The 15,674-nt window shown below is 48.3% G+C and overlaps 1 protein-coding gene across 4 annotated transcripts in view; it reads left to right on the forward strand.

Moving 5' to 3' along the window:
* DENND1A (DENN domain containing 1A) overlaps positions 1-15,674 on the forward strand; it is a 297,718-nt gene that overhangs the window by 194,525 nt on the left and 87,519 nt on the right. For all 4 annotated transcript variants that reach the window (XM_063144890.1, XM_063144892.1, XM_063144891.1 and 1 more), the window contains exon 12: positions 12,041-12,142. In XM_063144890.1, coding sequence (XP_063000960.1) covers positions 12,041-12,142 — 102 coding nt within the window. The remainder of the gene's footprint in view (positions 1-12,040; positions 12,143-15,674) is intronic.

A 15,674-nucleotide genomic window follows, 5' to 3' on the forward strand; every position in this document is an offset into this window, starting at 1 on the left:
CACATATTTCCGATGGTCTTAGGAAACTGTATTGACTGAACTATGTCATGTATCATCTTTTGTATTAGTAAAGCTATTGTTATGTATTATTTTCATTAGCAAACCATCCCATGACAATGGATCGTGTAGAGAAGAACGAAAATAATTTTATGGTTGGGGGTCACCACAACATGAGGAACTGTATTAAAGGGTCGCGGCATTAGGAAGGTTGAGAACCACTGGTCTACATAGATTGCAAAAAGAACTCATAGCATGGACTCCCCACTTCAAACTATAGATGAGAAATGCCGTTTTTAAATCTTGCCTCGTGTAAAAGGTAGTACATCTGGAGAGAGGTTTAACATGGCATGCCCTGCTTACTCAATAGGTTCAGCCTGGCGTGCCTTGCTTACTCGATAGGGAGGGGTGGGTGTGTTGTTTTTAAGCCTTTGACGCAACTTCCTAGCTCCGTCACCTAATGTAACTAGGCCTAAGTGTGTGTAGCTGAGGTATCTCCGTTTACGCTGGTCTCCATCTCTGCTGGTGTCCTTATATTGATTATCTAGATTGTAACCCTCTTGGAACAGGGGCTATTGTTTCACAATTTGTACCTGGGTGGCACATTATAAGTCATATTTAAAAATGTGTCTCCCCCCCACCCCCTTCACCTGCAGGTTTAAGTGGCATAGTCCACTCTGCCGTAGCAGACTTCTCCTGCCTCATTCCCGTCTTGTTCTGTTCTATGCATATTAAAAGTTACATCGTCCGTTGTTAGGCAAAGTGCTCATTCAAGGTGGCTTTGAGACATTTTAAAATAAGATAGCAAAACGAAGTAAAATGTAATCGGACAATAAACCAGTGACTATAAAAACAGAAGAGAAATAAAGAAGAAGAAAATTAACTAAAAAAATACCTTTTGGTGCCTACCTATAAGCTATTCTTTAAGCCAGGGGTCCCCAACCCCCGGTCCGCGGACTGGTACCGGTCTGTAGCCTGTTAGGAACCGGGCCGCGCAGGTGAGCTGCTCTCATCCACCTACCCCCACCCCAGTGTACCTGGGCGCAGGGCACCATCTCGCCTGCCCAGCCGAAGCAAAGCTAGGACGCTGGGGTGGGGGTGGGTGGCTTCAGAACAGTGCACCTGGCCAGAAGTCGCTCTGGGAGAGCGACTTCCGGGCGCGCCGTTTCGAGCCACCCGCCCATGCCAGCGTCCTGGCTTTGCTTCAGCTGGGTGCCCACCCAGCTGAAGCAAAGCCACGCCTGCCCGCCCCCACTCCAGCATCTCTGAGAGCTGCTTTGGGAGAGCGGCTTCCGGGTGCGGCGGCAGGGGTGGGGAGGCTGCCGCAGCTCTGCTCCTCCCTCTTGGGGACCAGGCGGGCGCGACCCTGGCCGCCGCCACCACTTGCAGGCAGGAGTGGGCCTTGCGCATGGATGGGCTGGAGGCACATGGCGCCATGAGCACTCCAAACGCGGAGCAGGTTGCAGCTGGGGCTGATGCTTGGTGGGAGGAGGAGGGAGGGGTGGTGGCTGCGGCTGGCAAGGAAAGGGGCGGCCCACCCCTTGGCGCCTCCCTAACCCCTCACCCCCAACCCCACCCCGGTCCGTGGAAAAATGGTCTTCCACGAAACCGGTCCCTGGTGCCAAAAATGTTGGGGACCACTGCTTTAAGCCATTAAAAAGCGCAGGTACTCCCTGCGACGCAGAAAAGAATACTCAGAAGGCGAGGCCAGTTGGAAAATGGGGAACCGGGGGGGACTCTTTCTGGTCTAACCCTTTAATGGTATGGAGGTTTGCGTCGATACTTCCATCTCTATTCAACAGGGTTGGATTAAAAGCAAGGGATGCCATGCAAGCTCCTCAACACTCCTCTCCTCAGCTGTTCCTGCACTTCACAGTACTCATGATTTGGGGTTCTTTCCTCCCTGCTTCCCCATCTTCAGTGATGGAAATCGCCTTTCCCAAGCCATATTTGTGAGTCTTTACAAATGCCTGCAATTGCTAGATTTCTCCTCTAGCATGTAGTCGCCTCGCTCCCATGTTTAGCCATGTGCTTTTCCAGCTCCAGTGTACGGGCATCAGCACACATTGCTCAGTACATGTGTTGCTGTAGTAGATCTAGAGACCAAGAGCTGCAGTCTCCCCTGTTCAACGTGTGCGTGCGCTTGCTGAATACCAGGTGTTTCTGTCCTTCAGGTAGTCTACGAGAGGGTCAAGGTTTTGCATTACCCAAGGGTTGGGCTTCAACCCAACCTGCTTGCTTAAAATTCTCCTTAGTTTGCTGCCTTTGCTGCAGATGTTCCTAGAGACTCTCCATGTTGTGGGGGGTGGGGGGTTGTATCTCACCCTTCCTCGACAGGGCTCGGAGAAACATTCATGGCACCCCTAAACTGTCTCTTTATTTCGCTTTAAGCATGGAACTACATCAGATGACGCCAGACCTTAAAGAAACTCTGCGCATCTGACATTTCTCCCATGAACTCTAAAGCTAAAGAAGTGATGTATGGGATCATCAATAAACATCTAGTCCACTGCCTTGTCACCAACACTGGCCACCCAAGCCAGATTTCTCTTAAGGAGCTCCAACAGCAAGACATGGTGGAGACAGACATCTTGCTTCTGTCCCCATCATCTAATAATCAGAGAGAGAGAGAGAGAGAGAGAGAGAGAGAGAGAGGATGTGTGTAAGTGCTTCTGAATAGGGAGGCTCTATTCCTAGTCACCTTGGCAATGGATATCTACTCTACATCGGGTAGCCTCCCTTGTGGACTGTGGGAATGCTGTGGATGTCATATATCTTGACTTCAGCAAAGATTTTGACAAAGTGCCACATGACATTCTGATTAACAAACTAGCTAAAAGTGGGCTAGATGGAACAACTATTAGGTGGATTCACAGTTGGCTACAGAATCGGACTCAAAGAATATTTATCAATGGAACCTTCTCAAACTGGGGAGAGGCAACGAGTGGGGTACCGCAGGGCTCAGTCCTGGGCCCAGTGCTCTTCAACATTTTTATTAATGATTTGGACGAGGAGGTGCAGGGAACGCTTATCAAATTTGCAGATGACACAAAATTGGGTGGGATAGCTAATACCCTGGAAGACAGAAACAAACTTCAAAGTGATCTTGATAGGCTGGAGTGCTGGGCTGAAAACAACAGGATGAAATTTAATAGGGATAAATGCCAAGTTCTACATTTAGGAAATAGAAACCAAAGGCACAGTTACAAGATGGGGATACTTGGCTCAGCAATACTACAAACGAGAAGGATCTTGGATTTGTTGTAGATTGCAAGCTGAATATGAGCCAACAGTGTGATATTTTATTTATTTATTTATTTATTTAAGGATTTTTATGCCGCCATTCAGCCAAAAAAGGCTCTCATGGCGGCTTACAAAAGTATTTCTTGACAGTCCCTGCCCACAGGCTTACAATCTAAAAGACATGACACAAAAGGAAAGGGGATTGGGAGGGAGGAGGAGGAGGGGGGAAAGGAAAGCAAACTCAGGCACTACAATCTTAGTTGGAAAGTTCAGCAGTTCAGCAGGAGGGAGGGGGCTCTCAGCTGGAGCTGGACCCAGGCACGGTGGAGAGGTGCCTGGCTGCTGCTTCCTCCCTCACTGGTGGCCTCTGCAGTGACAGTTGGTAGCAGGAGGGACGGAGTCTCTCAGCTGGAGCTGGGCCCAGGCACGGTGGAGAGGTGCCTGGCTGCTATGATATGGCTGCAAGAAAGGCAAATGCTATTTTGGGCTGCATTAATAGAAGTATAGCTTCCAAATCACGTGAGGTACTGGTTCCTCTCTATCCGGCCCTGGTTAGGCCTCATCTAGAGTATTGCGTCCAGTTCTGGGCTTCACAATTCAAGAAGGATGCAGACAAGCTGGAGCGGGTTCAGAGGAGGGCAACCAGGATGATCAGGGGCCTGGAAACAAAGCCCTATGAAGAGAGACTGAAAGAATTGGGCATGTTTAGCCTGGAGAAGAGAAGATTGAGGGGAGACAGGATAGCACTCTTCAAATACTTGAAAGGTTGTCACACAGAGGAGGGCCAGGATCTCTTCTCGATCCTCCTAGAGTGCAGGACACGGAATTACGGGCTCAAGTTAAAGGAAGCCAGATTCCAGCTGGACATAAGGAAAAACTTCCTGACTGTTAGAGCAGTACGACAATGGAATCAATTATCTAGGGAGGTTGTGGGCTCTCCCACACTAGAGGCCTTCAAGAGGCAGCTGGACAACCCTCTGTTAGGGATGCTTCATGGTGGATTCCTGCATTGAGCAGAGGGTTGGACTCGATGGCCTTGTAGGCCCCTTCCAACTCTGCGATTCTATGATTCTATGATTTTATACATATTCATCTAATCCCTTTTTAATGCCACAAATTGTAGTGTCTTAGGAGGCTCCAGGTTCAATCCCCACCATCTCCAGTTAAAAGGATCCGGATGAGGGAGCAAGTGTTGAAAGCAAGATCTCTCTCTCTTCCAGTGACCCCGAAGAGCTGTCCCAGTTGGAGCAGACAGTGCCAAGCTATTAAACGAACAAATAGCTTGACTTGGTATAAGGAGTCTTTTCTATTGTTCGCTGGCCTTCACAGCATCCTGTGGCCACGTAGGTCAAAGATGAGTTGCTCAGTGCCTCCATTTTGTCCGGTCTCTCAGTCAGTTTCAAAGGCATTCTCACGCTTTCATGGAGTGAAATAGTTCCTCTGTCCTCGCACTCTCCACACTGTTGATAAATTTTAAACTGCTCTCCTATTCGTTGTTCCTACGATTAAAAGCTTGATGCTCCTCAGACCCGTAGTTTTCTGATTACTGTATTCAAATGCGCTTTCCGTGTTATCGGCAGTGCTGCTCATGACTTGAGGGCTCTTGTTCCAGTCCTGCCACGTTGCCTCTGGAAAAGAGCACCGAGAGAATTCCTTGGCTCATTTTTACGTAGAGCCTCTGCTGTCTATATTTCTATCTATGTTGGAAATAGGCAGGCCTTGGATTAGGCTTTTTGAATTGTCTGGGACCACGGCAGACGTCATGGTTAGCCTGCTAATGCAAATAGACCGAGTATATTTGAGGGTTAAAATATCAAACATATCCATAGGTTGTTGCATCTAATTTGCTGTGACTGGAAGGCTCTCCTGTGAGATAAAGTAATCTCTGTTTTGGGTCTGAGGACCTGTTTTTGATTTACAAGCCACCACCACCCTTTCATCCCGAGTAGAATCTACAGAGCTTTGCACGACTCCTTATTTCCCAAGGTTTCTATCATCACCTAGTCAGTCATTCTATATAAGGCTCTTATTTAGCCGTCCGTAAAGGGACTTCAAAGGAGGAGGGAAGTTTATAAGCCGATGTCTAAGCGAGGTTGGGTTCTATTGCATGAATAATGGAACACCCTTTACAGCACTAATTGAATTCATATTAGGGAAGAATAAGTGTTTAGCACTGATAAATTGCGAGCAGATAAGATAATCACATCATCTCTCACCGAATCGCCTCTGTGCAGCTTTTGTTGGCCAAAACTGAAGCCTTTTACATTGGTTTTGGTGGCTCATTGCAGTGCCTTTGTACTTCCTGTAGATCTGATCAAGAGAATGACCAGCAGTCTGTGGTATTAAGAACTAAGCACAGATGGTTCTGTTTGAGACAACATTTGCCCTGCTCCAGTGTTTATGGCCATCCCCACCCAGCTGGACGTCAGGAAATGTTCTGGCACAGGCTTTGGCAAGGAAAGCAGCTCCACCGTTGTGGGGCAGGCCTCAGATATTTCCCCCTTCATGCCCTGACTGATCTTAAAGCAATCTTTCCCAAGCTGGTGCAGTCTGGATGTGTTGGACTGCAACTCCCATCATTCCCAAAGGTCGGACCCTGTATAACAAAGCTTCATTCCCCCCCCCCCCCTATAATACTAGAACCCAAAGGGGTCTTCCCATGAAGCTGATTGGTGGGACCTTCAGAGCAGATAAAAGGAAGGACTTCTTCACACAGCACATAGTTAAAGTATGGAATTCACGACCACAAGATGTGGTGATGGTCACCAGTCTGGATGGCTTTAAAAAAGGGTTGGATAAATTCCTGGAGGAGAAGGCAATCCATGGCTACTAGTCCTGTTGGCTAAGTGCAACCTCCAGTATCAGAAGCAGTAAGCCAGTATGCACCAGTTGCTGGGGAACATAAGTGGGAGGGTGCTGTTGCACCATGCCCTGCTTGTGGGTCAACAGCTGGTTGGCCACTGTGTGAACAGAGTTGAGAACTTGATGGACCCTTGGTCTCATCCAGCAGGGCTCTTCTTATGTTCATACAAGTCCATTGGGTGCCAATACATGCCTTAATATAATTTTGTTAAAAACGTAGGAAGAGTAACACAGTTGGGTTCATTGTAACGTTAAAAAGTCAATGGAGGAGAGCGGACGTTTTACGGGGGTTTCCGTGTTGACATTGCCCAACAGGAAGCCATCGTGAACGGCAACCGATTGAGCCGTCACCTCTTCCGCCTCACCTCAGAGCCCTTTGGTGCTAGAGACATTTGTCACTCTGTTCGCAAGCAGCAGCTGCCAGCGATAAGGGTTTCGGGCATCACCTGTGTAGGACCGGGGGGGGGGGGGGTTTGTACATCAAGGTTAGCTGGCTGGCGGAAGCGGGGGAAGACGCTCAGGAGGGGGTCAGAGGCCACCTGCTGGGTGTGGATCAAAGGGTTCAGAGGTCAAAGAGCACTCGGAGCTTAACCATCTCGGTCTGTGGAGTAGCTATTTCAGATTGTAAATCTGGGGGCAATTTTCATTAAAGCCTCTTTAGTGCTGCGTCAGGCCATGGATGGAATAATAAAATGTGATATCCGCTCTTCTGCTCCCCATCCCGGCCACCAGATTGATGTGATGTTGTCTGCAACGCTGCAGTGATCTGCAGACATCAACAGCTGATGCGATCCACTTTATTTATTTACAAGATAATAAATCTTGTAAATAAATAAACTAGGGAGGTTTGTAAACTAGGGAGGTTGTGGGCTTTCCCACCCTAGAGGCCTTCAAGAGGCAGCTGGACAACCCTCTGTCAGGGATGCTTTAGGGTGGATTCCTGCATTGAGCAGGGGGTTGGACTCGATGGCCTTGTAGGCCCCTTCCAACTCTGCTATTCTATGATTCTATGATAAGATGTATATACCGCATTGCATCCTATAAAATATCCACAGTGTGAGCAATAAAAAAGGGGATAATAATAATAATAACAACAACAACTCAACCTCATCAAACAATCTACACCATGTAGCAATCTGGATTGCAGCCAACTCCCAATAAACTGTGCTGTATTGACTGGACTTTAGATAAGGCATCATCCTTTCACCTTTAGGGGCAGTGATGTAACAGTTGGTGCTAAATAGGAATGGAGGCCGAGATAATTATTTTTTAAGATAATAAACCTGGAAGTGACTCAGAGCCCATTCTTTGTGGCGCTAGAACTGCAACCACAGGGATGGCATAATTAGTAATCCTTATACTTTGACACTGATGTTTACTTAGAACATGGGAACATAAGAAGTGCCCTGCTGGATCAGACTGAGGGTCCATCTAGTCCAGCACTCTGTTCACATGGTGGCCAACCAGCTGTTGACCAGGGACCAACAAAGCAGGACATGGTGCAGCAGCACTCTCCCACCCATGTTCCCCAGCAACTGGTGCACATAGGTTTACTGCCTCGGATACCAGAGGTAGTAGATAACTACCAGGGCTAGTAGCCATTGATAGCCTTCTGCTCCATCAAGAATTTATCCAACCCCCTTTTAAAGCCTTCCAAATTAGTGGCCATCATGACATCTTGTGGGAGTAAATTCCATAATTTAACTGTGCACTGTGTGCTTATGATGGTGTGTGGAATTTTGAGCTAGAGGAAGGAAGTGAGGGCACCAAGTTTTGCTCAATTAATTCAGCCTTCCCTGACCTAGTGTTGCAAGGCGACTCCCATACTCCAGCCCATCTGGAGGGCACCAGGTTGGCTAGGGAATGCTGGGAGATGTAGTCCAACACATCTGGAGGGCACCAGGTTGGGGAAGGCTGAGGTAACTCCTTGTACTCTGAAATGCAAAGCTGTCCCCTTGAATTTTTGTGAAGCCTCTGTGACAAAGTTTTACCACAGAAGTCGGGTGCTGTGTGGAGCTGTTGCACAAGTGGCCCACAGCGCCTGCTGATTATTTATAGGCCCAGCACTAAAGTCCCCCTGCCTGGAGGTTTTCACGAGTTCCTAAATTTTAAAGTGTGTGTTCCCCCCTTCAGGAGATACTGCTTAAGTTGGTAAATTCTGTTGCAAGCCACGTTTTTATGGGGGGGGGGGGCATAAACCGTGGATTCAAGGCACTTGTTAAACTGGGCTTTCCATGGCATTTTTCTCCTCTTTAAAAAAATAGGCACTTAAATAAAAGGCAGGTGGAGTTGTCAGTACAGGTGACACAAGCGTACTCTGGTGAGACTGGTTTTCTGTGTCCCCTGCCAGATTCCCAGAACCAGGTCAAGGGTACACCCCATCCACTCCCATCGGGGTACCATCCCAGCCCCTGTGTGGCATATTCATCACACACAGAGCAGCGGGAGAGCCGAAAAGTGAGCTGGGCAGAGGCAATTCTTCACACAATGCATAGTTTGTTTATTTATTTATTTATTTATTACATTTATATACCGCCCCACAGCCGAAGCGCTCCGGGCGGTTTACAACAGTTAAAAATGGTAAACATTAAAAAGTATACAAAATTTAAAAACCATCAGAAATGTAAAAACAACAGTATAAAAATAACAGTTAACAGTTAAGCTATGGAGTTTGCTACCACAAGATGTGGTGATGGCCACCAATTCAGACGGCTTTAAAAGGGGGTTGAATAAATTCCTGGAGGAGGAGAAGGTTAGCCATGGCTACTAGTCCTGATGGTTGTGTGCTACCTCCAGTATCACGAGGCAGTCAGCCCGTGTGCATCAATTGCTGGGAACAGTGATCCATGCTCTGATAACCTCTCGTTTGGATTATTGCAATGCGTTATATGTGGGGTTGCCTTTGAAAACGGTCCGGAAACTTCAACTGGTACAAAACAGGGCAGCACAGTTACTAACAGGGACTGGCCGACGAGGTCACATTACATCAGTCCTTTTACAACTTCATTGGCTGCCAGTCCAGGTCCGGGCCCAACTCAAAGTGCTGGTATTGACATTTAAAGCCCTAAACGGTTTGGGGCCAGGTTATTTGAAGGAACGCCTCCTCCCATATGTACCTGCCCGGACCCTAAGGTCATCCTCAGGGGTCCTTCTCCGTGAGCCCCTGCCAAAGGAAGTGAGGCAGGTGGCTACCAGGAGCAGGGCCTTCTCTGCTGTGGCACCCGGCTGTGGAATGAGCTCCCTAAGGAGGTTCGCTTGGCACCTACATTATATGCTTTTAGACGCCAGGTGAAGACCTTTTTATTCTCCCAGCATTTTAACAGTCTATAAATAAATTTTAACTTGGTGTTTTAAATTTGTAATTTTGCATTGCTGCTGTTTTTATCTGGTTGAGCTTTTATATTTTATTTTATATTATGGTTTTATACTGTTGTTTTATACTTTGAATGTTTTTAATTTTTGTGAACCGCCCAGAGAGCTCTGGCTATTGGGCGGTATAGAAATGTAATAAATAATAATAATAATAGTAATAATAATAACAACAACAACAACAACATGGGTGGGAGGGTGCTGTTGCACCATGTCCTGCTTGTTCATCCCTGGTCGATGGCTGGTGGGCCACTGTGTGAACAAAGTGCTGGACTAGATGGACTCTTGGTCTGATCCAGCATCAGGGCTCTTTTTATATTCTTAATTACCTGTAAGTAGTGTGGCAAATTTTGGTTGGCATAAAGGGCAGCAGTGCAAGAGACAGGTGGGTCTACCCCTTGAGGCCCAGTCGAGCAGGAATTTCTCTTGCTTGCTTCTTCTTAAAGCAGGAGTGCTCCTCAAGAGTGCAGTAGTGTGCCTGTGTCGTCTCTGTTCACGTCAATGAGGCTTCTGCACAGGAGCTTTCCTGGAGGACGGTGCTGCCTATTTTGTGTGTGCGCGTGAATAAATAGGTGCGCTGTTTTTGACACGCGTGCGCGTGTTTTGGAGCACCCTTGGGCAGCTCCTAAAGCCGGGCATCCTCGTGTGCAGCAGTGCTTCGGCCACTGGATTCCCAGCCTCAGCTCTGCATCCAAAATCCTCCAAGCACCAGGTCTGCTTCTGCTGCTGAGATGGAAAGGAGGCTTCCTGTTCAGCCCTCCGAGCCCTTTTGACCAAACTTCTGGATTTGGTTAAGCCATTTGCACTGTTCAAGAGTCCTCTGGGTGTAACTGAGCATTTTCTTCAAATTTCTTGCTGAAGTTTCCCAAGGCAGGAAGGAGCCAGCCTGTTGTTTGGCTGCTTCCTGGCTCCCCAAAGAAGCAAGTCTCCTGAGCTGTGTTTGGCTCGATCAGATATGCAAGAAGCAAATGACCTTTTAGTTCCTTGAAGTTGGATTTGGGGAGGGGGAGGGGTGGGGAAGAGGGGGGTCATTTTCATTTTCCAAAAGGCTGCTGCTCCATTACTAAGGCAAGGACCCCTTTTTCACGTACAAAATTTTGAACTGAAAAACTTAAAGCCACCTCAGCTATGGGCAGGAAAGGTAGTGTGGCTCTGGGGGCTGAAAATCTTAGATACTGGATGCTTGATTACATTAAAGGTTTGGGCTAGCAGAAGTGAGGAAAACCCAGACTTTGGATCCTGGTGCTACTGCCTCTGGAGTCTCTCCGTTTTGTCTGTTTGGGAAAGGGGAGGCTTTCAAACTGCAGCCGTCGTCCCCATCTCTACTTTCTGATGGTTTTTGAGAGGCAACTTCATTGTTGAAGACAACTTGCTCTGTTCATTTTGCACAGCTGAAGACCTTTCTTTGGCAAGCAGGGTTTGACACTTCTGAACATCTCAGTTCGATATGTGGTCCAAGGAAAACATTGGGCGTTAAATGTGTGTAGCATATTGAGGTGTCACATTGAACTTGTAATCAAGGGGAGGTCATAAAAGCTTTCTGGATGTGTCCAGTGCACTTCAAGGCTTCTGCCCCACCCCGTGTGTATGTATGGCTTACTCTGCTACGGGGCAGCTAATAATTACTAGGAGAACAGGGGAGGGATCCATGTCCCATGAGCCTTAGGTAGCCAGCTTTGCACCTAAACAGCATTTAGAGTTGTGAGTAGGGCTGTGCTCCGCTTCTCTTCGGATCGGAGAAGCAGAAGCGGATCGGGGTGCTTCGCCTCCCCTTAAGGCAGAGGTGAAGAGGATCGTGGGCAGCAGAGCGGATCGAGATGAGGGCGGATCCTTTGCCTTGATCAGGAGCTCTGCAAAAAAGATAAGGGGGCCTTACCTGGCGCCGCCACCGCCCGTGCGACGACGGCAGCAGAGCCAGGGAAGGGGGAAGGGGGGGTCTTACCTGGTCTGTCGCGGCCTGTCGCCAGTTTCACTAGAGCCCGCAGCTTAAGGGGCCTACAGTTCCGGGTTGAGCCACGGGCTCTAGTGAAGTTGGCAATGGGCTGCGATGGACCAGGTAAGTGGTGTGCGTGAGGTTTTTTTTACCTGGCCCTGCTGCTGCCCATGCAGCGACGGCGGCGGAACCAGGTAAGGGGGGAGGGAGGCCTTACCTGGTGCCACCACCAATGCGGAGCTCCGATTCAGATCCGGAGCTCCACAGCAAAGCAAAGCGGACCACTGGCGGAGCGGCGCGGAGCGGACCCGAAGCGGATCAGGGAGGTCCGTGCACAGTCCTAGTTGTGAGGAACCTAGCCTGGTCTCTCGTTCCTAGAAATAGCTAGATGAACATTAAGCTGAGACACCTGCTGATGTAGGAGTCCAGAAATGGCCACCGTTGTATTTGGGGGCTGGAAAGTACAACATGAAATTCTGAGGCACGCATGGGGAGAGGAGTTGTTCTGTTTTTGTCTTAAGTGTCGGCAAGAGCTGAGTAACACTTGGAGTCTAAGTAGAGGCCCATAATTGGATGTGCTACGTAGAGGCTTAAGCAATAATATTTTCCTTTTCTCCTAACTTCCATCATTTTTAGAAAGTTAGAAATATGGCCCTGGAAGACGTAGTCATCCTTAACGTTGACACGAACACACTGGAAACGCCCTTCGACGACCTTCAAAGCCTTCCAAATGATGTGGTGAGTGTCATCGCTGGTGAGTCTCGCTGGATGTGTGCAGAACCTTGTATGTGTTTTCACCGAACACCTCGCTTTCCTCTTAGCCTCCAAGATTTTTGTAATAGTTTAATAACTCTGAACCGAGGAGGTGCCTGCCTTGGTGATGGCTAGAATTAATTTTGGCTATTGAAATATTCAGCACTGAACAGAAGCTCTTCTGGAATGTGATACTGAAGGCCGGAATTCCTTTTAATCCTAGCCAGAGCTGGATTGAGTCTGGGTTGAAAGATATGGAAATTTCTGTCCCATAAAACTGTGCTTTCTCATTTCTCAAAGCTGGGCACGTGTGCTTACACCAACACCTTCCTTGTATTGCAGTTTTCTTTTGTTTCTGGGCACAGCACACACACACACACACACACACACACGCACACGGACCTATAGGATAAAATAACTTCCACGTTCAGAGAATTTTAGAGATGTAAGAAGAACCTCTCAGTTAAGAGCACATTTGCAAAAATTTATGGAATTATGTGAGGGATGGCGTGGGGGGGGGGATACGAGGAATCCCTGACCCCCGCCTCCCCCCCCGGCCCCAGGATATGATTTGTCAATAATCAAGTATAATATTTGATTTTACGGGCCTTCATGAAAGGAGCCATTGTGAGAGCACAGTGGAAGATCAGAAGAGACATTACCAAATAAACCCCCAAAGTGAAAGCGTTGGAATGTCATAAACTTTAAAGAGACTTCCTTCCTTCCGGTCATTATTTCCTTTTATAACAAAAGAGACCTGCGTTTCTCCTGTTAAAACTTTTTGATTCAGTTTTTTACAGGTCTGCTTCAAGGCTATGCTTTTTAAAATAGTATTCGTTGTTATTGTTTGTTATATTATTATTATTTTATTGGATGTTTGGAGCATCACAGAGGAAGTGGTGCCGACAAATTCAATTAACCAGCTTGGCTCGCCATAAAAATATACTCCGTTTCGGGTATTGTCCTCTCTCCCCTGTCAAGGTGTTCCTTAAATACAGCTGGGTTTAATACTGTCTTTTAAAAAAGAAGAAGAAGTAGTATCTTCTTACTTTGAGGAATTAAGGTCTTCCGATGTATCCTCTCCTCAGTTCTGTTACTTGAGGTACCTAGATAGCAAAAGATTTCTCCTCTGATTTATGTTTTTGGCTTTGACCACTAGAGAGCAGATGTCCTGCTTCTTATTGTAACAGGATTTCTGTCAAGTCTTTTCACGCTTCATGTGCTTGGAACTCGGCACCGATCACACGGCTCCTGGCTGCAGGTGGAATATGCTTAAATGTGATCTTCCACACTACTTTTTCCCTGGGGTTGAGGGGCGGCGGGAACAGCAGTGTTCTGGTGAACCTGCGTCAACCGCTAAGGTGCACTGAAGGCTGGGCATAAGGAATTGGCCAAGTGTGGAGAAGTTCCATGGGAGCGAAGCCCCGTTAAGACTACGCTTGCTGTCAGCGAACAGAATTACTGAGCACTTCATTAACCCCCGACGTGCGCAAGATGCCCTTGTTGTTTTCAGCCGTGATGATCTGCCGCACACCTGACTCCAAACGCCTCAGACGATGGCTCGGATGCAGAATCATAGAATAGTAGAGTTGGAAGGGGCCTATAAGGCCATCGAGTCCAACCCCCCTCTGTCAGTGAGCCTTGGGTGAGCCGGATCCTTCCTTGGACGGGGCCCTGAGGCAAAGCTCTCTCCAAGCCACACAGAGGGAAGGAGTTTAACACGTGACCGTTTCCCTGAGGCTGGGCTGCAGATTTCGCAAATGCGGAACTAGAGCCCGCAGCTCCATCGCCTCTCCCCATGGCCCAAAGCCCCTCACTCTCCCCTCCTGTAAGCTCTTGGAAGAAGATGCATTTGGAGGCCACCCAGCAATGCTTAAGTGCTTGCTGAACTTGCACTTGGAGGGGAGGGGGCTTGCTCGCTTGACAGAGCCATGGCGCTATGGGCGTGCCGTTGTGGCGAGAGCTCTGCTCCATCGCTCTGGGGGTTGCCCCAGGTCCTGCCTTGCCCAAGGCCCCAGCCAGAGCTACTACGGCAAGGGTGGGCGGCGTGCAGCTGCCTCTAGGGAACCCTAAACAGGCCCAGCGGAGCCCTTCAGCCACTCATGCAGCCATGTTTTTCTGGGCGCCCCGCAGAATGCAGCCCACAGTGGCATGGGGACTCAGGGCTATTTTCGGGATGGGTGGGTTTGAAGTTTTCCATCCCTGTAATACTTGTTCCCTGGCTCTTACCTAGCCCCTTCCTTATTCTCTGGTCACACCTAATTTAAGCTTGGTTGATCACCTCGTATTCATAGAATCATAGAATAGCAGAGTTGGAAGAGGCCTACAAGGCCATCGAGTCCGACACCCTGCTCAGGGATCCACCTTCAAGCATCCCTGACAGGTGGTTGTCCAGCTGCCTCTTGAATGCCTCTAGGGTGGGAGAGCCCACAACCTCCCTAGGGAACTGAGGGAGGTTCTCACAACCTTGCCAGAACGGGGCAGTGTGAAGCTGAAGCCGCGGCGATGGCGTTTCCTCATAGCTGGCTCCTCTTTTCTGCTGCCCCTTTCTTCACACCTGCTCCTGAGACCTTTGGGGTTCAAGCCCTGCTTGGCTTTCCCGTGCTTCTTTGCACCTCTGGATCAACACTTTGCAGTTGTCCATAGACAGGGTCATGTCCCGTTCCATAGAATCATAGAATAGTAGAGTTGGAAGGGGCCTATAAGGCCATCGAGTCCAACCCCCTGCTCAGTGCAGGAATCCACCCTAAAGCATTCCTGACAGATGCTTGTCCAGCTGCCTCTTGAAGGCCTCGAGTGTGGGAGAGCCCACAACCTCCCTAGGTAACTGATTCCATTGTCGTACTGCTCTAACAGTCAGGAAGTTTTTCCTGATGTCCAGCCGGAATATGGCTTCCTGTAACTTCAGCCCGTTATTCTGTTTGTATCACCCAAGGAGTTGTATTATACTCCTGCAAATGAAGTCTGCAAAGCCAGGCTGCCCGCCTCTCTGTCCTCAGGGGTTCAGACATTTTGTGGGGTTTTATTGCTTGCGGCTGAGAACCGGGCAAGCTGCCTGCAGCTGTCGGGAGAGGCGCAAAGTGCCACCCTTTCTCCTTATCCCGAATTTCGTTTTGTTGGCTTCTTCCCAGGCAAAGGACAGCATACTGGGGTCCCAATCATGCTTCTTGGTAGCCATCAACACGAAGGTGGGGGACTTGCAAAATGTATTTAATTGAAATATTTTTATCCCACCTTTCAGTAAGACCATTTCAAGGGCAGATAACAAACATTAAAAGCCGTGATTAAATCACGTATGTGAATAAGCTAAACAGTAGTTGTTTTGTTTGTTTTTAAAGTAATAATAAATACAGTAATTGACAATCCAGCAGTGAACAGCAAGAGCAATATTAAAATGTTGCCCATTAATAGCGCAGGAGAATAGCATAGGCAACTGCGGCGTAAAAGTATATAACCTAACGCACTAGGTGAGTGTCCTTGTGGAGAGAATCCCACAGTTGTGGTGCCATGACCAAAA

The sequence above is a fragment of the Elgaria multicarinata genome, chromosome 19, assembly GCF_023053635.1.
Source record: "Elgaria multicarinata webbii isolate HBS135686 ecotype San Diego chromosome 19, rElgMul1.1.pri, whole genome shotgun sequence".
Lineage (NCBI taxonomy): Eukaryota > Metazoa > Chordata > Lepidosauria > Squamata > Anguidae > Elgaria > Elgaria multicarinata.